Source organism: Oreochromis niloticus, linkage group LG6 (genome assembly GCF_001858045.2).
Source record: "Oreochromis niloticus isolate F11D_XX linkage group LG6, O_niloticus_UMD_NMBU, whole genome shotgun sequence".
NCBI classification, from domain to species: domain Eukaryota; kingdom Metazoa; phylum Chordata; class Actinopteri; order Cichliformes; family Cichlidae; genus Oreochromis; species Oreochromis niloticus.
Window position 1 is genome coordinate 28,120,831 of NC_031971.2, and position 23,731 is coordinate 28,144,561.

The window sequence follows — 23,731 nt, forward strand, 5'->3', positions numbered from 1 at the left end:
GCCATCACCAGTGTGTGAATGTGCGTGTGAATGGGTGGATGACTGAATGTAGTGTAAAGCGCTTTGGGGTCCATAGGGACTAGGTAAAGCGGTATACAAATACAGACCATTTACCATTTTTTACCATGTTACGCCCAACACTGCGTGAATGAAAGAAAAAATAATATTTTGTTGTTTTAAAGGCACGGTGTTCACAAATTCACTGCTAGATGTCAGTAGATCGCAACTGCAGTCATGCTAAGTTCTGTTTTCCTATTAGCTAAACCTTTAAGTTTTTCTTTCTTTCTTTTTTAACTCGTTGTGTAAAGATGCTAGCTTGACCTGCCTGTCGAGGAGAAAGCAGGCGACTCCACCATCATTTTTTAAATTCTTCGCTCTTCGCAACTCTTTCCATTGGAGAAAAGCTACTATCCCAGTGTTTTTATACCCACGTGGGTCTCATCGTCTCTTTCCTTCCAGTTTTCGCTTCTTTGCTGAAGATGGCTCATTCTGCGATGAGCAAACATAGGTATGGTCCTTCATACTATGACTGCAGGTGCAGACACAAATTAAAATTTGCCTCCACTACACGGGAAGCTTTCCTCTCCTCCGGTGTGCTGCAGCTGTGGGCGGTCTCTGTATTCAAGGTAGCTTCTACAGACCTGGTCCTGTGTGTTTTTCAGTGAATTAATTATATGTTTATGAGAACGTAGCAATTTACTGGAAGACGCAGTTACACAGTAATGTGTATTTATCAGTTCAATGATTTTCCGCCATTGAAGCAGGATTTCCACCAATCGGAGGGAAGTGCACGTGCATTTGCGTCTGCCGAACAGTCAACAGGAAATCAGTCCCTCTGAAATAGGCACCTGATTGGCTAAAACCTTTCCTAGCCCAGTATGCGGAAATGTTCGGTAGTGTTTATGTTTTTTGGTTAAAGGCTCTCGAACCCAAACGGTTAATGCCAGCTGACGGTAAAAAAAAATAAAATAAATAAAAGCCTGACCCACCTGTAGAGAACTGTTATATAATACAACACCATTGGATGAGAGCATTGATCGGACCAGAGGTAGAATTTAACTGTGCTGTCCTAATATTCATGTTTAACTGTGCAACCCCTCATTTCTTTTATTTACATAATTTCCTCAGGGATTAATAAAGTATTCTGATTCTGCTTTTTTTTTTTTTTAAGAAGAAAATATTTGCAGCAAAAAAAGTTTTTACAATTCTAATGAGCTCAAAAGTCAGTATTTGTTAAGATCGCCTTAATTCTTCAACACAGCCTTAAGGAAGTAATCTTCAGTAATAATTCTCCAGGATTCTTAAAGAACATTCAAAGCTCTTATTTTTGCCATTTGTTCCACTCTTTGTGATGAGGCTTTAGTGAACTGAAGGGTTTCGATCAGCTGAAGGGTCAGATGCATCTCTGAGATCCTGCGTCAGATATTTGCTACACTTTGTCTTAAAGAAATTAATTTAGAATACCAACTTAATGAGCAGATTATTACATGACCAGAAAAACCATCATTATTTAAAATAAGTCTTTAAAAAAATCACAGCTACAACAATAGATAAAAACCACAGTAACAGCCGTAATTCTATAAAACATAATGCTGTTAGGTCCAAACAGCACAGTTTTATTGCTCAGCTTTCTGCAAGGGTACAAGATGTTTATGACTCTGCTTCTTTATTGTCTTTATGTACAGGTGTCAGTTACAAACTCACAGAGCAGCTGATGTTAAAAACTATGCAAACATATACTGTAATAATAAATACAAAAACAGGATTCAAAAGGAAACATGGTGCATTAAAAAAAAAAAAAGTTTTTGTTTTTTTTGTACTGAATTCCACCAAAAGTCATTAACCCGCTCACACACACACCGGAATTAAAGGGGAGAGGAGTCTGCCGAACACTAACTTGTTGTGGTTTTTAACCAGCTGATCTTTTAAGTGCACAATATCAACCAGAACCAGATTTAAGTTTGGACTTTTTATATCGCAGATGTTGCTTCAGAAGGTTAACAATCATCTGTAAAACTGTTCAGACTGTCTGATTAATTTGGCTGCTTAACAGGAGGGGGAGGGCATTTTTCCCCTCGTCTGGAAGCACTCAGCCCCGACAGCTTTTGTACGGAAGACCAAACCGTCTGGAAAAAGTAAAGACGGCAACAAAGACCAGACACGGACTTTGTGCACTGAACAAACATACATGTGTGTCTATATATGTCATCTACATAAAGAAAAATATTTAGTCCAATAACTATTTGGTAAATAGAAGGAAGTGTTGGATTATAACTTGGAGTCCAAGTATGCATAATGTGTGCAAAAAACAAAAACAAAATACCCCATAAACTTGTAATGCATTTTTCCAGCTCTGAGTAAAATTATCAAAGACAGAACTCAAACAATATATCTGCAACTAGACAAAGACCACAATTTCAATGTACTCATTTTTATTTGTTTTGTCTCATGATGATCAAAAATAAAAAATAATGATTAAAAAAAAAAAGGTTTACGATGCGAGGGGTGTCTGCTAATAAACCACCGATGGCTGCAAGTAAATGCAGATTACATATAACAACAACAAAATTTAAAAAAGAAAAAAAAAAAAAGAACATTTATTAGATTCTTTCCAAGTCAAAAAGTTTTCTAAGAGGAAAATTTATGCAAATAAATAGCCTTTAATCTCAAGCATCCGTTCATGCAGTGTGTGGTTTTTGTTTGCCTGTTTTCTTTTTGGATGGATGGAGGCTTTGCTGATGGAGATGCTTCTCGCTGTCGCCTCTCTAGTATTTCAGTGACTTTTCATTTTGGTTTAACATTTTCACCATGTAGCACCCAGGAGCTCAGCAGCAGTCAAACTCCAGCATTTGCAGCTCTTAAGATCTCAGGACACCCAACAGCACAGAAACAAAAAACAAAAACAATGAATGTTGCCAAACAGATCGCTCCTGTATGTGTGAAATCACACCGCTGTCTGTGCTACCAGACCTCCAGAGCAGCAACTGTGGTCTCCTGTGAGAACGTATGTTTGTTAAGAAGTGACGGTGAAAGACCACAAGAAAACGTCACTTTAAACTGCTAGGTTTACACTATTAAAGGTTTAAAGAAAGGGCCCCAGTATACAGTTTTATCCCCTCCTCACATACTAGCCTAATGTAAAATAAAAAAAAAAAAAAGTTAAAATATATATATATATAAAAAAAAAAGGACAACTTCACCTGAGAATGCAAAGAGGTCTGTGACAGACATCAACATGCTTGCATTTAAACTGAACAGAAAGAACAAGCAACAATATACAAAATAGCTATGTATTTGTACATATATACTTAAAAATTACAGGTGTATAGATACTTTTTACTCTGAATATTTCAAATGTAGTTGTATAGCAAATGAAACGTGATATATTTCAATCCAATGTGAAGAAAGCACTCCTGCCATCACCGCTCAGTTTGTAAAGTGCTCTAAAGTGACGCGAGAACGAGAGAAAGAGAGAGAGAGGAATACTTCTGCCTGTTTAAACTGATGATGTGACCGAAAACGAACAACTGCCCTGAACAGCTTTTCGCCGAGCTTCATCCTGTGGACAGATGTGCTCTTTTCACATATGCTTTGACATTAAGTGGGCTGAGGCAAGCTTGTCTGGACAGAAAAAAAACATGCTGCTGGAGACAAACGTGTGAACGAGAGCAGGGAGAAAAAGGAAGGTGAACCGGAGATGAAGGGCAACTGCGACATGTCTACTTTTCCTTGTACACATGCAGAAACACACAGACAAGCATGATTACACGACTGCAGCGATTTACGGAGAAAACATGATTGAGAATTCTTCACCGCCAGAGTTCGTCCCTCAAAAACGCCACGAAACACGAGGACCTACGCCCGAATCATCCGCGACAAGTCCCACTTCAAAATGTCATTAAATGTTTTAACAGGTACAAAATTACTGCTGGTGTGAAAAATCAAACTAATTACGACCCACAGATTATCTTTTCTGACTCTATTAACTGCCTAAATGATGACATGTAGCATTTTGAAATGAAACCCTATCGATATCGAAGCAGGACACCGAGGTAGGATGAAGTCGTGGCACTCCTACAAGATCAGGCGCACCAGCTCCACGAGGATCGGAAGGTGTTATATGCTGAGGTTAAGATGGCTATTATGGTTAAAAAAAAAAAAAAAAAAAAAATGTATATGGCTACCTGCAGTATTAAAGATTCAGTAGCATGACATGGATCAGTCAGTAAAAACGGCAAAACAAAGAAACAAAAAGAATAATGGTTGCTAAATGTCTTGGAGAAATTTTCTAAGATGCTGACGATGACAGAGGAAGGACTCTATAGCAGCTGTTCAAACGCATCGATAAGGGAAGAGTGTGGACTGTGGTGGTGAGAGAAGAGGAAGACTGTAGGCTGGACACGCGCATCAGGCTCCGAGCGAACCTGGCGGCGCGTCACAGTGACGGAAATAGTCCACTATAGTCCTGCACAGTTACACTCGTTCATACACAAAGACACTCTACGAGATGGCTCTCATTCCACTGCAAAGCCACACGTCTCCTCGATCGCCGTCAGTAGCTTGTCGTATAGTTTGTCATAGCTCTCATAGGGCGGAATGTCGATCCGGTTAAAGCTGGAGAAAGAGGAAAAACAAAAGAGGAATTTGACATGTGCTGTGATAAAGGATCATTTAAAGGATTATTTTCTACTCCAAAAATATTTAAGTTTTTGTTCCTGTTAAGTGTGTAACATATGGATCTATCCTGGAGATACACGCCACACATACCAGGTATGGGCTTTGGGCAAGTTATTGGTGTTGGCATCAATCTGATGAATGGTGAAGAGTCTGGGCCCTGCAGCACCTGCAATCAGAGCACAAACAGGATCCATCAGCAACATAAAAGTGAACTTATTATGCCGGTGAAGGTACAAATACTACAGTGTACGTAAAAATAATCCCTGTGAGCAAAAGCTCTGGATTCAGACCGTTACAGAGACCTAATTTCATAATTTTTCCCACAACTCTTAGATTAAAAAAAAGGGATAACCTGATAATGGCCATGGCAGGCACAACGATTTGGCAGTAAACATAGACGCTACTCCCACCTGCTGTGCAAACCTTCTGTTTGTGAGAGTCAGCCAATCAGAAGAAAGTTGGCTTAAATCAAGAGGTTTGTTCCAGACAGCAGATGAAGACAAATAATGATCCAAGAGTCCAAGAAGATGTAAATATATGAAGCTGCGCATGAGCATGATGGGCACCAACATCCCTGCTAATAAAAACTGAAGGAACTGCCCATTTGTTATATGGAGAGAAAGCAGAAGCAATATTTAAAAGTGGAGTTCTACCTTTAAAAAACTGGGCCCACAAAATAATTTAGAGCTGCAGGCAGAGGACTGATGGGAACACACACACAGACACACACAAAGTCGGGTTAAGTACCCTGTAAAGCCTTGAAGCCTTGCAGCGGGACTCTAGATGAGCCAGTAACAAACTGCAGTAATCGGGCCCTCCTCTCCTCGTCGAACGACTCCACAGCTTTCCAAAACCACTTGACGATGTTGCTGTCAGGGGTGCAATGCTTCAGGCGGGTATTTGACTTCCAGTCGGCGATGTCGATCTTTCCCAGGCCGCACACAATCAGCTGAAAAAAGAGAAACGTTTACATCATCCTGGAATTGATGTTACAACTCTTGAGTGGGCATAGATCCCATCAATATAAATGAAACATGACGATCTTTATGTTTTTACAAGAGGTGCTGCTGTCATCTATTGTACCTCTAGTTCCTTCTCGTCAAAGGCTTTGAGCAGATGCTGTGGGATAACCTCATTGAAGCCTTTCTGCAGGGCCAAAAACTGAGCCTCGATGCCATGAAGGAAACGCCAGTTCACATACAACCTGCAGAGAGCATGAGAGAGCAGAGGAAATGTGTGAGACAATGATGCAGAGAAGTGTAAATACGGTGAGCGTGTGTGGACTCAAACTCTGCTACATGCTGCACATTGTTGTCTTTGTGTTTCTTTTAGTCCATACCTCACATATTCTTTCTTGGTGTCTTCTGTCACAGAGATACTCTTCCCATTGGGTTTCAGTTCATGTGGGATGATTTCTCCGTAAGCATTGTGCTCCACACAGAAAGTGTGGTCCAGGACGCCAGTGATGTCATTGTCCCTGAGCAGACAGGGAGACAGAAAATACAGGATGTAGCGATAAGTACCAGCTCATCGTTTCTGATTTCTTTATCTTTCAGGATATGCTCCTCAAAAAAAATACATATATAAAATAAAATAATACAAAAGAGACTGTGGTATTTTTACAGTCACTAAATTAAGGGTGTTTTGTTGAGGCCATTTGTTATGTCATGTTAATGTAAAGGTTTGGGGGGGGTTTTTTCCTCCAGTATTCACCTTCACATGATCAGTGATGTCTGAGCAAGAAACAGAACTGACTGCATCACAAAAACAAAGCTGTTTACCATTAACCAGGCTAAAACTGAGGCACACAAGCCAACACATTTTTTTGAAAAGCTGCAGGTGAAGGAGTAAAATAGGCTGTTCGCTTTTGACGTCGGATGTTGTGCTCATGTGGCAGCAGGGGGCAGTGCAGCCATAAGAAATGGTTTGGTTGAGAACAAACTGAGCAGGTTTTTGTGGCTATCTGAAGAAGCAGTGCTCTGAGCTTTGTTTTAATTCATTTTGGTTTATGCAGACATGTTTTCCCCCCTGCATGCGTGAAACACCTGAAAGAAAAAGTCTACACTATGCTTTCAACTTTGTGTTGCCAGCGTTTAGAAAACAGATTAAAAAAATGACGTGAAAACAACAGGACTCACAAAATCCAGACGAGGCTGTTGTGTAGGTCCGGATCGACGGATTCCATATCATCCAGCGTGATCGGTTTTCCTAGCAGCTGTTTGTAGAAGGGCAGAGTGAAGCCTCCGTCAATGTAGTGGCCATGAAACACTGCCATGCCCATGATGCGACCCACAAAGTGGAAGTATGACAGGTGCTCCTGCAGATTAAAACACGGGAATAGTAATAAACTGAGTTTTCGTCCATAGCTTATCACATTCAGCTGGAACGAATGGTGAAAACTCAGGAGAGGAAATAATTCCCTAGTTCAAATACAGAGACATAAAACAATTGACCAAAATAAAGGTATATTAATTGTTTTAACAATTAATTATTTAACAAAAAAATTTAACAACAAATCTGTCATTTGCATTTCATATCAACATGAAAAACATAATGTTAGGCTTACAGAACTGAAGCTTGATCATTTAACGGTGAAGCTGTCCTACCTAACAACCCTATTTCATGTTTTTGCCTGCAGCGATTAGCAGTTTACATACATTATCACATATCTTATCAAATATTATGACTATTAAACCAAAGAAACCTACTGGGTTGACAGCAGAGTCCGGGTTAATCTGTAGAGTGTAGATATCATCTCTAGAGTACTGGAACAGGCCGTAGTAAGGGTTCAGCATCTCGTGGGACAGCAGGTACAACCACTCCCTAACACAAATACGGGTTCAGTGTGAAAATGTAATACAAAATAACACCAACAAGGATGAATCACCGTTTAATGATATTTAAAGCACAGGAAAACAAAAAGCACGGGACATGTTACCTTGCTACCCCGCCATAATCCAGCCCCTCTTCTCCTCTAAACTTGATCATGAGTCTCTTCCAAAGATCTTTCGGCCGCATCTTCATCACCTGCCGGTACGACTCCTATGAATCAGCAAATTTAACATGCAGGTCAGTAAAAGAAGACACCCTTCAGTATCACATTTCTCTGCAATATGACTTAAACAGTGGCACTGCTATCTTTGCTGACTGGAAATACACCAACTTTGCAACTTTGGTTGGGTAGGTGTATTACCTGCTGTGCAAACACACCAAAGACTGTAAAGGAAAGCAACTCACACCTTCAGAGAGTCGTGATGTGTGAAATAAACCAGAACAACCAGTACAGTTTGTCACTGTGCCAAGCAGAGCACACTGCAGCCTGGGATCACTCTCACTCCATGGTCAAAGTTCAATAAGTTTGACCACCATGAGTGAATTTTAGCTAATAATGAAAACTACCTCACCTGGTAACAAAGGGAAGGAAAAAGTTGATAATTTGTGTTTGAATTCAGTAAATTACAACAACACAGGTTTGTGTCTGTATGTGTCCTTTTTGTTTACAGACATGTCGGGTGTGTGTTTTAACAGGCAGGCAGGCAGCTTGCTGTAAACGTCGCCTTCCTCTCAGGTCTTCATAGTTTTGGTGATGAGGAAATGAACGAAACTATTACAGAATATTTTGCTGGCCTCCCACTCCAAGTTTTCAAAACTTCAAAGCTCGGCAGTCCTGAGTCAAAGTTTCTATAATCAGACCTGACATGAGAATATTCATTCATGTGTAGCCTAAAGTACTACAGAATTACTACCAACATTAAATATTACTATTAAGATATTGCTTTAAAACAAACAAAACCCTAAATCCTCATCATCATATAGATCCTGCACAATTAAAAAAAGGTTTTGCTTTTCACGTCTTGCAAGAATAATGTGTCCTCTAACAGGAGTCCAGACACTCAAAGGCCACCCTGCAGTAAATAATCTCCTGCCACAGCAACGGCACTGCCGCAGCTGTGAAAGCATGACAGATCTAGGCTGCACTGAGTCAGCTGCAAGATTCAATTCATCACAAACACTTTAATTGTGTAAACTAGAGTTTTGGAGTCTTAAAAAGGTGCAGCTGATGTCTGGTAAACCACACAGGCAGCACGTGGAAAACAAATGAAACTAGCCCTCTGACTACAGAATGTTAGTGAGCACAAGGATTTGTGTACAAAGTCACCAAAACATTACTGAGGGACATCAGAGAAACTTAGTTAAAGATCATTATTTAGCTAAACATTGAGTATGACAGACAAAAGACCCCTCCACCTCTGAAAGGTGCTAAAATGAAGCCAAAAAATCTGAAACAAAAATAGCAGAGCACAGTAAATAGAGTTTTATGAGTAACATTAAGTAAACTGGTTGATTACTTTGGCCTGCCTTATTGTAGCTTGGGTCTGTACAGCATCAGTGAGGAGACGCCTGTGTCTCCATGAGAAGATAAGAAGCCGGTCATGGAAGGGAGCAGAGTTTATTAACTTCAGAGGATTATTTATTTTTCTTCTATATCAAGATCTACTCTAATCTACTCTACCAGTATCTGTCATGTCAGGCTTGTAATCAGAGTTGCTGTGAGTTAGCGGTACATGAGCCTACATGCAGAGCTGTAGTAAGAAACTCTTTCTGTTGACTTTTCTGTTTTCGGTTGAGTGAGTTTGACATTTGGTTTAAATAACCAAACAGGTGCAATGAAATATCAGCTTGTGGCGCAAAACGCATGTAACGTGGTGTCACTGTCACTGCAACGCTGCACGAAAACCTCCAGTAGATCTGCACTTTAGGTTTTCACACTTTCTCAGACGTTCTTCCTAAGCCGTGACATCAAAGGGAAATGAAGTCATATTCTTCATCGCACAGCTTGTAGTAATGAAGTTACGTCTAGCTACAAATACTTGCCACTGCTGCCTGAGCTCCTTTCCACACCCCCTCCCCATTACTCTTCAGCTGCTGAAATCATCCAGAAAGAATGCCTTTGCCTTGGTAGAACAAATGTTTGGGAGAGCACGAAAAAGAGAGGCAGAGGAGGAGAAAAAAAAAAAGGAACATAGAAATAGGTTTTTTTGTGGTGTTGTGAAGGCCATTCTGTTCTGCTTTTCCCTGGAAATCATAAAGTAGCTCTCAGTACTGGTTCTGTGCTGCCATGGGCTATTTCTGATGCACATCGTAAATGGGGTGAAAAAAATTCCAGTAAAAATGCAAAGATTTGGGGTTTGCGAGCATTATGTTATTGTTTTTAATGCGTGGGCAGCAGTCACATGATGCTTTCAATGCCACATGATTAAATAACCGTGAATTTGTATGATGTGTGTAAGTTCTTAGTTATTAGGATCAATTTGTATGCACATGTTTGTGGCTGCGTTCAGACGTCCTTCAGATGTTTTCTGTTATTGTTTGCAGCACACAAAAGTTTTAGGTTGGAGTGCCATGTTTATAAATATGACAACTATTTTTAGATAAAACATTTGTAGTCATGCAGTTCATCAGTACTGTTCATGGAAATAAAGTTTCAGACGGTTCACTACCCCTGAACACAAAGAAGGGTGGTGTTTGTGTTCATTTTGCAATCTAAGAAGCATGAAGGTTATGAAAAGCTTCAGACTACATGTCCGTGTGCGTTTCCTTGCGTGAAAATGATTCTGCTCTATTCCTTACCTCAAAGATCTCCTCACGGCTGACCTCAATGCGGCAATGGCCCGCCTGGGGTTGATGCTGAGAAAGCTCCTGTCGCAGAATCTTCAGCTTCTGCACCAGGTCTCTCTTGTACTTGGGAACTGTCAGGCACTCTGCCTCTTCTGGTAACTGGGCTGGGGACAGGGCTTGCTGAGGGCCACCAGGAGCAACCTGTTCCTTTAACTGAGTCGGATGGCTGAAGGAGGTGAGATGATCAGTAGAGAACGGAGGAAAGGGAGAAGACGAAGGGAATAGATGGAGGGAGGGCATGAAAGAAAAGCAGGGGGAAAGAAAAGAAAAGAGCGGTTTGTCAGTATGACCCATCAGTTATTTTAAAATGTTTGTCCTTAGATGTTCTTTCCTGAACGCAAATTACTATTGTCTGATTGTTTATACAAAGACAGAGGAGATATGTCCGGTAGGGAATTCCCTAACTCCACCATCCACTAACCACAGAACCAGGGAGTTTTGTAAGAAATTCCCTCTGAAGCCCTCACCCGCTTCACTGGTCTTAAAGCAAAGAGCGCTAAACAGAGCTCTAAGCCCTGAGCAAATCTAATCCAGACCTGTGGACAGGCTGAACCTTTGCCCAGACATTTGGTAAATATCACCACCAGGAAAGAGAGTGAGGGAGATAAACCCTGAGTAAGCAGAGACAAACAGACACAGAGAGAAAGAACGGGGGGGGGGGGTACGAAAATTTAGACAGGACAGTGGTGTAAGAGGCGCCTCCGGCGATCATAAGTCGATCTGTTCTTTTCCTCTTCATGTCAAACTTCACCTACTGTTTTGAAAAACACTCTCCATCCCACAAATCTTTACTTCCTGTTTTAAAGCTAGAAAAGTCAGTGGTTCCCAGTAGGTATCACTGCCCACCAACAAGCACAAACTGAGCTTTTATCTAGCCCGCGGAGCTGCCCTCCTCTTCCATGCAACTGAAGCTAAATTCATTTTCCTAGATGTCCTTACGCCTGGAGCTACAGAAATGGATCATATGCGAATATCTTCACGTTTGGGGGGAAAAAATTTAAAACATTTTTGGAAAAAAGGACCAAGAACTAAAGTAGGATACTTTTACATCCTCTCTGTAGAGAAAGAAAAACAGAGCGGTTACAGGACTATTCATGACCAATTTCTAGGACAATATTTCAAAGAGAAAAAAGGAGGGTGAAGGGAACATAGAGGCGGTGGAGGAAGACATTTCAGCTGTTGCTGTAGCAGCAGGTGAATCAGGATGTGAAAGTACCACTGCTTCATCTCCAAACTCAGGCTGGTGAAGAACAGGAGTCTTTAGCTCTCTAGTCTGAGCGGTTCTCAAATGTGTGTATCAAAACAACCTCACTTTAATTCTAAAACACAGCAACTGATGTGCTTAAATAACTGGTTACATCCACATACACTGATCAGTGACATCATTATGACATAAGCCGACTGCAGCTTTTAATGACCAGGACAGGAGGGAGCGAGCAGTGCTAAAAATCTGCCAGAAAGGGCAATGTCAGCTAGGTAAGACTGAATGTCAGAGTTTGAATATAGCATTTTTTTTTTTTAAACATTGAAGCCTTTATTTGTTTCTCCTCTTGTTTAACTTCTACTGCCACCTTAATTATTTGACTTTTTTAAAGCCAACCGCTAAAGTCACCTCTAGTTTTGCTCTGAATTTAGATGTCGGACTGAAAACAAACAAACAAACAAACAAACAAAAAAAACAGTTTCACGATCCTGACTGGCCATTTTTTTAATATTTTCTTTATTTTTGTCATTTCTTACTTGAACTAACACTCTAAATAGATTTTTCATTTTTGTCTATTTCTCTAAATGTGTTATTTTTGTCCTAACACAAAATAGAAAACCACCCTTTTCCAAATGCAGTTAACTATAATTCCAATTAATCCATTCAGTTCATGTTTATGCGGCAGCCTTGCAGTTACGAGACAAGTTCTATTGTGAGGAAGGTGGAATTTGACACTGAGGCACTTAAATGCTGACCTTCATCTTATTTTGGCCCCTTCGTTTTTAGAGCTTCTATCTTCTAAGAAATATTTAGATACAGCCTATGGAACGTGAGCCATGGTGAGTATTCATGTTCTAACTTCCTCCAGCCCTCACTGTGGTTTTGGTGGTGAGATGCCTGGGTGGGCCTCGTAAAAACAAACTCCATCTCTCCCTTGAGCAGGGCAGCAGCCCTCATTTTCCTGCGAGGAGACATGCAGGCAGCAGACGACTGCTTTAAAAGAAGCTACTGTCCTCTGCTGGGAGTGTCAAGGCTGCTGTTGACTAAACAAAGACAGCGCACCAAGCAGCATGAATTGAAACATAAAAGAATGAGAAAGAGAGGCCTTCCAAAGCAGCAGCACATATCCACCCACTTATTCCAACACTTACTGTACACTTGGGTTGTCGGGATCAGTGGGTGGAAAAATGCCCGTCTATCTATGAGGGTTTTCCAAGCTAAACGGGTACAGTGTTTCAGCAGTCTCTCCCTGTATAATCAACTCCGCTGCTATTTATTTTATTGGCAGGCGCTGGGGCTCCTAGCATGTCAAAGAAAGGGTAAGACTGCAGCACAGCAGTCTTGAAAACCACTTTTAGGAAGGAGGAGGGGAAGAAAAGATGCCTTAAAACAAAACGGAATGAGTTGCTTTTGGCTGGAGGACTCAAGAACCATATAATAAAGCGTAATTTCAGCGCACTTTTTCTTCGGAGGGCACAGTGCAATTAAAAATACGTTTCGGCATAGTTCACTGTCTCAAGTTTCCAAATGGGACAAACTCTGCATATTTGATGGTAAATATAGAAAATACAAGCACAGCAAAACTGAAAATCTTTCCCCGAGCCAAAAAAAGAGAAATGGTTCTTACTGATGTGACAACTGTGAAATATGATGAGTGGGGAGAAGTCTAAACTTTCAAATTCAATCTAAAAGACACAGGACTGTGTTATTGTTATTCCATGCTAGAGGGAACACGAAAAAGAGGCTGTAAAGGTCAAGAAATTAAGACGCAAACATTTGCACGAACTGGATGACCCACACCTGAACCGGCAGAGTCATGATAGCCTTCTATCCTCTCTCTGTACTTGCAGGCTGTGTGTGCAGAGCTGCACGTCTCTGTGTGAGAAAGTTTACTTGCTGCTTTTTACACTGCAGCTTGCACAGGTGGGATATAATGAGTGGTGACTAAGTGTAGTAGTGTTAAAGCCACATGAGCACACCCACTCTGACCCCCACCCAGCCCACAGAATCAAAGGGCCCTTTAATAGTGGGGCTATCAGGCTGGTGCCATGCTCCTTACACTTGCCTAAAATGCAAGAGAACAGAAAGAGCGGGGAGAAATGTCACTGTCGTGCATCTTGCCAGTGAACTCTGACCTCTGACATTCTTTCTAATTTTAAACCTCCCACATCTGCAAACCTCTGCCTTCTCTAAAAGCAGATACATGACAGGAAATAAGCACTAGACAAACTGTGGACAGCCTGATGATGAAAATATTCTGTGCATGAAGACATTTTCTAAAAATAAAAGATTATCATTTTCCATTTCTGATTTAATTAGATTTTTCAGCATCCCATGGATACTAATGCCTAGCTAAAACTGGCAGAAATTACACTGTATATATTTATTAAGATGTGGGGGGGGGGGGTTTGTTGGATTTTAGGCTTTAATCTATGTAGTCTTTTCTGTTTGCTCTTATACTGAAGGTTCCCTTTCAGCTGGCAATTACTGTGCTGGTGAATCATGTCAGGTTTAGAAAGTAAAGTAGAAAAAGACAAAATCCCCCCAGCCAAGTAATTTCCATTTACATTGAGCTCTACAGGTTATTATACTAAATATAATCATAACTTCTCAAAACATCAATGCAAATGTTGATATAAATGTCATCAAGATTTACTGCTTGGTTGGGAAAATACCTGCTGATGCCCAGCAAAGCCAAATCCAGCGCCACCTAAAAATACCTTCAAGCAAACACTGATGTAATTTTTCAGACATACTCTATGAGTGGGTGCAAAGCAGGAAGCTAAGTATGCGAGAGGCGGTGTGGCAGACCACAGTAATGCAGCCGTGTCTGACTGTCTGACTATTCGAGCCCTGCATCAGCTGAGGTCAAAGGCAACAGGGCTGTGAGTCACATTTAAATGAAGATGTGTCCAGAAGGACCAGAAGACTGCACTGCAAAGTGTATAAGATTACAGTTTGCATCCCAAATCTGCTCCATGCATCTAATACTGCAGACTAAACATGCTGTTATTACAGAGAGGAGGAATCTGAATCATGAAACAACAGAAAGAGAGCAGAAATGTGAGGTACTCTAGCTAGAGCAAGCTTCCAGCCAGCTAAAACGAGTCAGCGGTTTTTTGTCACTGGAGTTAAAAAAATCAAGACAAATATTGTCTGCCACATCACATAATTTTTTAGGCCGCTGTTTACGACATTGCGGCCTGAAGCACCGAAGGCTGAGCTGAGGTCAAGGGTAATAAAAATGGAGCACATGTCTGCATTAACTGCAGTGCAGTAAGTCACGGTGATATGAAATTTGGTTTAAATAATAAATAAAAAAAACGAACGTGAAAGATTTTTAAAGAGCTTCAGGATCGATAGAAAGATTTTTTTGAAAGATCATCAATGTTTGGTCAGTAAATCTGTCAGAGACAAGGAGGTGACAGAGTTTATATTTGTTCCATATCTGATCCGCCTTCCTCGGTGTCTTTTTAAATAAGTCTTTTTTTTTTTTTCCCATTCTATAGTCAGAATCTCTTCCTTGTTTTTGAGTGGCCAAGAATTTCATTCTGTGTCTGTGTGACAGAAAATGACAGGAACATTAATTGTGGTAGTGGAAGGAAACACACAAACAAATGCTTTTGTTTTCCAATATGCACGCAAAATTTCCTGTTGTGCTCTCTCCTCCTGCGGTACGCATACTTTTGTTAAAACCCCTTTACTCACACCGAAATCAGTTCTTCCTGTTCTGAAATGGAGTTTCATGCCGTACTAAAGTGCGTGCTTGTATGTTATAGACCTAGGAAGTAGGAGGAAAAGTTTATATATATAAAAAAAAAAAAAAAAAAAAAAAAAAAGGTATCTGATCTCAACTTGGCTGATCTCTTTTTCGAGGTCATCTTGTGCGTGACTGGATGACTTTTTTAGACGTCTCAGTGGAAGTCACTTTCTGCATCCTTACACTTGCACTTCTGCTTCTGTGATGTGAGCTGGATCTTCTCCAGAGTGTCAAAAAGATTCTTCAACTTTAATTTTATTTAGTGGGAGTGGAAAAGCTCACAGGGAGCCAAGTGTTACGAGTGGGACAGGTGGTGGGGCAAATATTTTGTTGGTGTGTTCTCAGTGTGCTCGATATTTCTGCTCAATGTTCTCTCTCAGATGCCTCAGGATGCTACAGTACAGCCTGGCATTACCAGTCTGACCCTGTGGGCGATGACTTCATATTGCACAACTCAATGAATATAAAAATAAATAAAATGAGGAGCATGCTCCTGGTCCCACTCCTCCGCTGTGGTACTGCATTCCTGCTTGGGAACTCTGCTCTGTTGAAACAGGAGACCCAGCTCTCATCACCAATAATCATCTTAGACGTGACGAGTCAATCGGTTTTTGATTTAATCATAAATCGCACAGTTCAAGTCATCATATCGGGACTTCCAGGGAGAGATCGAAACACAGCAGCTGTACTGGAAGCTGTCTGGGTACGCACAAGAAGTTGACCTTGAACAAGAGAACAGCCAACTTTAAATTAGGTATTTTCATAATACCTTATATGCAGTTTGGGGGTTAAATATTCTTAAAAGTAGATCATATGCAGCAATACTGTTTGTAAATGACAGTGAAGTGGCCCTTTTTCCGCTAAGAGTGTGTGAAAGACAAGAGGCGACTGGTGACTTTGACTTGCTGTCAACTAGAATTCGCTAAAATAAAAAAAGCAAATGAAAGTAGATGTCACTGCATACGGATCACGAGTGATGACTGAAACAGGTTGCTTTTCAGTTTACAGTTTACAGATTTCCCGCAGAAAATGCTACATATTATATCTTTAAATCCTGACAATGATAAAAGAAACAGGTCCTGGCATGAAGTCAGCAGAAAAATCCGACACCTTTTCAGGACAGAAACATTCAAGGTGGAAGCACAAAGGGGATTAAAAGAAAAATAAACAGCAAGGAGGAGGACATGTAGAACAGAAACGCTGGTAGTGGTTTGACTGGTTGTTCTACTACTCTTTACATACCGGCTTAGTAGACAGAAACTTAATGAGGCTGATACTTCCAAATGTTTCGACGAATCTGCTTCACTCGTGCAATATGTGTAAACAGCCTGTTGTGGCATTCATGCATCTGCCTATGCGGCCTCTCTATTACTGCCTGCTGTTGTTTATGTACATGCTGTCACAGTTCAGCCTCTCACCCAGTAAGAAGTTCAACATTTATCACCACCAAGAAAACGTTGTTTCAGTGCCAAAAGTAGAAAAGTGACTAATACTGAACACATTCCAATTTTGAAGAAAAATAAATAAAATTAAATAAAACACTGATTTTGAAGTGTGTTTACTTTTTCCTGCCACGGTGACTTTTCTGCTCGAGTACATCAGGGTAGTAATTAAAAGCAATGTTGCCAGTTTTTGGTTATGGTCAGACATAAAGGAGCAGCTTTAAGGCAGCAGATACTATCTGAGCTGAAATTGTTTTTACAACTGTGCTGTTTTACATATGAGAGGTATACCACTGGACCATCACACGCCAAAGTCTTAAAGCCCAATTAAAAATGTGATCCAGACAATATTTGACTAGGCACTCTAAACTTTTTTTCCCCCCTCTGTAATTGTACCCAATAAAAAATACAAATAAGGAGAGGAAGTCCTAACTTTTACATACAATAAAACATTCTGATATTACACATACACCTCATCATATTTCGGCAGAGCGGAACATTGCCCTTGCTGTGACACAAAATTGCAAACTGACTGTCTTTCAGTTTTATTTTCATTAATATCGTGTGCATCACTGCAAAAGCTGCAGAACAAATGACAGCTTATTAATTTTTCAAAGCTCTAAAATGTTGTCTGGACTCAAATCTCACCTAATAAGGAGTCAGACAAGCGGTTAACGATGCTGACTGTGGATAAGCATAGCTGAGCTTCAAATCACAACCAGAGGCTGTTCTGACACATATGGATACTATTTGACCAAATGACCAGATGTTGATTTCCCAAACATGTCTATCGTGCCAGCCGCTATTATTGCAAGAGGTTTTGACTAAGATTTTCTACCAAAAAAGAAAAGATGGAAAAATCCCTACATCTCTCTGTATGCTCCTCTTGTTCTAATAATCCCTGCTGCACACGCTGAAAGTCGAAAAGTAAAGAGACCTCCCTGACAGCCAAAATACTTCCTAAAATTTAGTCTGTCATGTCTACAAAAATACCACAGACAATTTTGGTGTAATTTTCACTAAATTATGCGTCCGGCCTGCGTCTTCTGCTGAAGAATAAAAGACCTTGTGCTAAGCTAGCAGCTGCTTTGCTAACATGTGTTTAGTATTTTCATGAGTGAGGTTTGGCTTCACTGGGTCAGTGTACTAAGAGCTGATCTTCCATGGAGGCAGGCTGCTGACAGACAAGACGAGCATAATGAAAGATGAACTGACAGTTCTCCGATACGGACAGCAGGCCAGAGAGTGTGTGTTTAAAACTTGCATGGCATCCAGTTGAAAGGTAACCTTGAGAAAAAAGATTTGCACATGTTTACAATAACACAAGCAGAAATGCTCCCTCTTTGGATGGCATTTTCTCTCATGGTATTATAACAGTGCAAGTCTGTGTGTGTATAGTATGAAAGCCTATGTGCCCTGTGGACAGTTTATCTGTACGTTGCAGATTATGTGCAGGCATAGCAATGCTCATGTTTGTCTCTATGCATGTCTGTGTTTTTGTGTGCATTTGTGGGTTACCTGAGGTTAGTGTTTTGGCTGTCCATGGCCACACGGGAACCGTTTGGACTTGGGCTGCTGGAGAAAGCAGGAGAGAGGAAAAGACAGAGAAAGACAAAAGGGGAAAAAGGAAGAAAAGGGCATAAAAGAGAAGGTGAATGGCAGAGAAGAGTATTGGAGCATTGAAAACATCAGGGGATGGGATTAAAAAAGGAACGGAGAAAGAGGACAGATGTGAAAAAGGACAGAATAAAGGACAAAAAGAAAGAATGTAGGTAAGATCAAACAAGAAATTAGTGTAAAACAATCCAAAAACATGAAGAAAATAAAGAAAGCAAGATTTTTAAGGTTAGAAACAAAGAATAGGATAGAGTGATAACATAAAATAAAATTTAAAAAAAAAAAAAAAAAACACGACAGAGGAAGTGATAAGGAGGAACAAAACAACAAAAAGAGTGAGTGAACCATATACATATTCATTGCTGGTGGATTTAACGCTCTAAGCAAAACACACATCCTCTTTTCTCTTGGTTACTTCATACACATGATGACAGGAGTACTGTTGATTTCCAGGACTAACACAATGAGTGGGAAGCTCAATTGAAAAATATTAAGGCATTAATGTCCCTCTGCTTCAAATACAAAGATGTCAGAGAAAGCTAAAACAAACCTTAGCAGTGCAGTAGGCACAGTGAGGTCAGCACTCAATGACGATGAAATGTTGGACTTCATTTAGAAGAAGAATAATATGATGTCTTAAATAATGAAAATATTTACTTTATTTTACATTCAAATCCTTGATCAGACTTCTCTGTTACCTTAATGGTTACCTGGTTTCCAAATAGCTGAGGGTGCTTTACAGAAACTAACGTCAGTGAATTATGTGTTTCAGTCACCGCTACACTGATTACTTTATGATTACAGAGGGACAGCTAATAAAAGGCTACGACAACTATATACCTGCATACTTCCAACATATCTAACTTCATTCTTTGGCATCTGACAGTTGTATGGAAATGGCTGATTCTTATATTACAGAGTGAAAAGTACACAATAAAAGCAAGCATTTGTCTGTGCATGCCGACACAAATCTAAAAAACAACCACGGGACTGCTCTCAAAACACTCTTGAACAACTGTTAAACTCACTTGAGCACAAGATGCAGGTTAGCAGACAGCCGTGGGTCTGTGAACTGTGTTGTTCGATTGTTGTGGTCAACAAAGTAGACACGGCCGGTGGCAGTGTTCCTGATCTCCCAGCCGGGTGGCAGTGGGCCAAGCTCCTCACAGTTTACATTGCTTAAGTCCCTGAACCAAAAAAAAAAAAAAAGAAAGATTAAACTGTTACAACATATTCTATAAATAAATCATATAAATCATAAATCAATAGATCATATTCTAAATTAAACTGTAAATTCACTCATGTTGCATTGATCAACCCTCTTTGATATAAGTAACTGGATAGCACTGACACCATTAACTCGAGGTAAGATGAAAAGGTTTTGCTACTACGATCATAACAATTAAAAAACAATTATTTAAATTCTGTTCCTCAACTACAAGGTCATGTCATTAGGTAGCAGCTACAAGTGGTGAGAATGAAAATTTTACAGGATGTAATCTAAAAACAGGCAGTGCTGGTGCAGAGGTGTACGAGGAGACAACCTTGAAGGGGAGATGGGTCGTGCTACATACCTACTACAATTAATACACTACTAACTACAGTAAAACCAAATAACTGTTGATACAGAATTTTATGTGAGGGACAGTTTGTTGACATATTTGATGATAGTTGTGTTAAAGGGATAATAACCTGTAACAACACTGTTGTTACCACTGAAATGATAATTTTGCCAAAGTCCTTGTTCTTATTTCTTGATTCTCCTTCTGTCTTGCAGAGTGACGTTTCTGTTAGCAGAAACTAAAGTTGTGATCTGGGACAACGCTGTGGCCTGAGGAGTTTCTGTGCCTTTCCTTGTGTGTGAATCCATTGTCCTTGTGTAAAGTGAGGACACATCACTCAGGCACGAAGCACATGCCTGGCTGCACTCATCGCATATACTGGGTCATTTTAGCAGCTCTGTCCAAAATGACCAAACCCAGAAGTTTATGCTCTCAGTTGGATGCTATGTGAGCAGAAGCTACATCGAGGTGTAGCCAAAAACATAACGCAACAGAGCTGCCTGTAATGTTTGGGGAATTAAGCAGAGAACTGTTGAGAGTTGGTGAAAAAGTATGATTGAATGCAGAACCATTGGCTTATAGTTTGGTCAGTTCAACATTAAAAAAAAAAAAAAATGCAAAAATGCAAAAATGCATCCAAAAATGTTCTTCCAACTCCGCATCAGACCCAGGGGTTGTTAGTTTGGCTGACACTGACTTGAGTCTGAAATTTGACTAATAAGAGTGTTTTTGAACACAAAAAACAGCAACAAGAGGAAGAAATAAGGTCTAATCCGAAAAAAAGACAACACATTGATTTCAACACACATTGAAATCAGTGTGTTGTTAATTCTAGTACAATCATATATATTACACAACTGCATATGCCTTATCAAATAGGCAGTGAAGAGAGTTTTACAAGTAAAGGCAGATCTCCACAATGAAGATAAAAAGAAATATATGAACACAAATGAGTTACCTGGGCACCCGGGGATCATGCCATGTGCTGACTCCAGTCTGTGTATGGAGGAAGTAAACTTGGCCCTGCTGAGTTGTTCTTTGTTCTATAACAGAGAGGAGATTCATTTGTCAAAAAAGGCCAAAAAGAGCACAGAAGAAAGCTTGGGACGGTTTCTGGGACTGATGTTCTGCAGTCTTAATGGGTATAAGCAAGGATAGGGAGTTTGTGTATTCTGGAGTAGGAGAAGTCTGTTTATAATTTATGTGACAGCCAAACTGCTGGGACACTGTTGACCTAAGAGTTTCTTAAGGTGTGTGCCAATGTAATCAATTAGTTCCTCTTCAGTCTCCAGTAGGCGTATCCCAAGGGGATGGGAAAAATAAAATGTGAGGGAAATTTATCAAAGACTTCCATGAATGTTTTTCCTTGCGGACAGTTCGCCGATGCATCCTAGTTGCCTTATTTCACTTAAAGGTTTGTGCGTGCTCTGAAAGTAATCCACCCCCGTTAACCTTCAGAAACAAAGGAAATGGAAAGTAAAATGCTTTCATGTCGCCAAACCCACTAATGCGTGTGTAAACAACCAGAAGAAATCAAAGGGGAGTGACACTCATTTGCAAGCTATCATTAGCTCATTGAATCTGCGGTTCCATCCAGCGCATAGATGAATGGAGAGCAACTGTGTGAATGTTGGCATAAAGTCAGTGCTGCAGTGGTGGGGTATTCATGTGTATATTCACCAGCTAATCCATTACTAACTCCCACTCCAACTTCCTACTGGCAAAACTCATTTCCTACTGACCCCTGTTTTTTTTCCTCCTCTCCTCACACATTCCCTCTCTCCCTCTTATTCTCTCTCACCACACCCAGCTAGTAGTTCAGAGGGTTCAGCTAAGGAAGAAAGCTCTTGAGTTGTTGGGCATCAGTGACTCACTTTGTCCAACCTCAGCCAGTCTCAGTGGACACAGCAGGACCTTTCAAAGGGGGCACAGATCCAGTAGTGCCATTCTCAAGCATTGGCATATAGCACCACACTTAAAATAATAATTTATTTTACAGAGACTGTGGCTATTGTGGGGTCCACCGTGGCTGACTGTGAGAGAAGAGCACTTCTTTGCAAAGAAATCTTTCCCACGTTGGGGGGGGGGGGGGGGGGGGACAAAAATAAACCCAAAAAACCCTTCTCTGTCATTTCCCCCCAAGTGCTTGCATGCTATAAGCAAATCCAGCTTAAAAAATAGACCAAAAGAAACCAAACAAAAAAACAATAACCTAAAGTCTCTTCTTGGAGTGAAACACTGAGCTATGAAAAGGATACCCACCTTCTTTTCGTTGTGGGAATAATTGCGTGCAAAACCAAAACATTCCAATAGTTAAAACGAGGAGAGGTGAGGAGACGAGAGGAGAGGAGAAGAGGAGCAGTAACACAAACTAAGTGATGACTGCAGTTGTCACGATGTGCTTCTGCAGGGTGGGGGCGGGAAAGGAATATAGAGGCGAGAAAGTGTGAATAAATCGAATGACGGGACGGGAATACAGGAAAAGAGAACAAAGGGGAAGTTAGAAAGCTATTTAAATGAGATTTTCGTGAAAAAAAGAAAAAGTTCCAAATATCACTGCCCCCAGGCAACAAACAAAACACCCGCCCCAGGATCAGAGCGCCACATCTTTCATCTGCATACCTTGGATATTTGGGGTTTGAGTGGGGGTGATTTTGGATTGCACTTTTGGATGTTCCAAAATGCACTTTTCAGTTCAACTAACATGGGCTTTGGTAACCACTCTAGTCTGAAACAACAGCTGTGAGAACATAGCAGCTGACAGTATAATCACACCAGTACAATATAATGTGATGTCAATGAGGCAGCTTTCACTCAGTGGTAACAATAAGGAATTTAAATACAAAACAGTAATTAATACTAGACTCAGTTGTATGCATTTCCCGCTTTGCCATGTGTATATTTGTATACAACAACGTGGCAGAAGAAAAAATCTGATGAGCTGGATGAGTGTTTTGGCTTATAGTTGTCAAGTTCATGCTGGCTGTAGAAAGAAACTCCATCTTTCTGTGATGTTTCTAAAAGTTGTGAGGCATCACAGATACAGCATTGGTCTTCATTCATTATGACACAATAAGCATTCCTGACCAAAGCAACTCCCTACAGCGTCTGGTTTAGGCCATAATTTGGCTGTAGTCTGAACCAGTGATGTGTTAACAATAAGTGTGTGCATTTGTGTGTCACTCCTCTGTCTCTCACCATAACCCTCAGGCAAATCTGGCGGCGTATGTAGGTGTGTTCGACTCATGTAGTTACGATGTCGCTGCGATCGAACCCTTCGCTCCTGGATCCGCTGTTCGCCCGGAGGGCCACTCGCCTCTGCCCCATTAACGGGCGTCATCACTGGGGTGTTTTCATCCACCACACAGCTCAATGGACGCCCTGATGGGCTGGAGTACTCTGATGCTGGTCTGGAAAAGAAAAGAGGGCACATGTTTAAAGTGGGGCGATAAGAGGTTTGTATTTCACTTCTGCCTCCATTTTCAAATCACATTATATAATTGGTACATACTCAAATAGTATTATTTCTTAGCATATCTGAAATAGCTAAGCCTATGTTTGAAAGAGCATTTCTATTCCATCTTGCTATAAACTGGGTGAATAACTGAAAAGAACAATGTGTGCTTTTATTCCCACAAGTCGTATGTATGACTCCAAGAAACATTTTTTTGGTAAAGTGATAAATGGTTGGCTTTTAGTTTGGGTGAATTTAAGCAAATGTTTACCATGCTTGCTTGTAGGAACCTGGTTGTGAAGGATGCAAGAAGTGTGTGACTGCAGCAAAGCTGTG

The 23,731-nt window shown here is 40.5% G+C and overlaps 1 protein-coding gene across 2 annotated transcripts in view; it reads right to left on the bottom strand.

Annotated features, from left to right (window-relative positions):
* Positions 1–1,575: 1,575 nt before the first annotated feature.
* LOC100698272 (E3 ubiquitin-protein ligase SMURF2) overlaps positions 1,576–23,731 on the bottom strand; it is a 62,522-nt gene continuing 40,366 nt past the window's right edge. The window contains exons 8-20 of one of the 2 annotated variants that reach the window (XM_005463272.4): positions 23,140–23,351; positions 20,900–20,984; positions 19,408–19,566; positions 18,281–18,334; positions 10,309–10,522; positions 7,616–7,719; positions 7,386–7,500; positions 6,816–6,994; positions 6,017–6,154; positions 5,761–5,881; positions 5,425–5,626; positions 4,768–4,843; positions 1,576–4,614 (exon numbers count right to left, since the gene is read on the bottom strand). In XM_005463272.4, the coding sequence (XP_005463329.1) occupies positions 4,515–4,614; positions 4,768–4,843; positions 5,425–5,626; positions 5,761–5,881; positions 6,017–6,154; positions 6,816–6,994; positions 7,386–7,500; positions 7,616–7,719; positions 10,309–10,522; positions 18,281–18,334; positions 19,408–19,566; positions 20,900–20,984; positions 23,140–23,351 (1,759 nt within the window). In that variant the 3' untranslated portion in view covers positions 1,576–4,514. Of the gene's footprint in view, positions 4,615–4,767; positions 4,844–5,424; positions 5,627–5,760; positions 5,882–6,016; positions 6,155–6,815; positions 6,995–7,385; positions 7,501–7,615; positions 7,720–10,308; positions 10,523–18,280; positions 18,338–19,407; positions 19,567–20,899; positions 20,985–23,139; positions 23,352–23,731 lie in introns of both variants that reach the window. The other variant, XM_005463271.4, reaches the window with a different exon arrangement.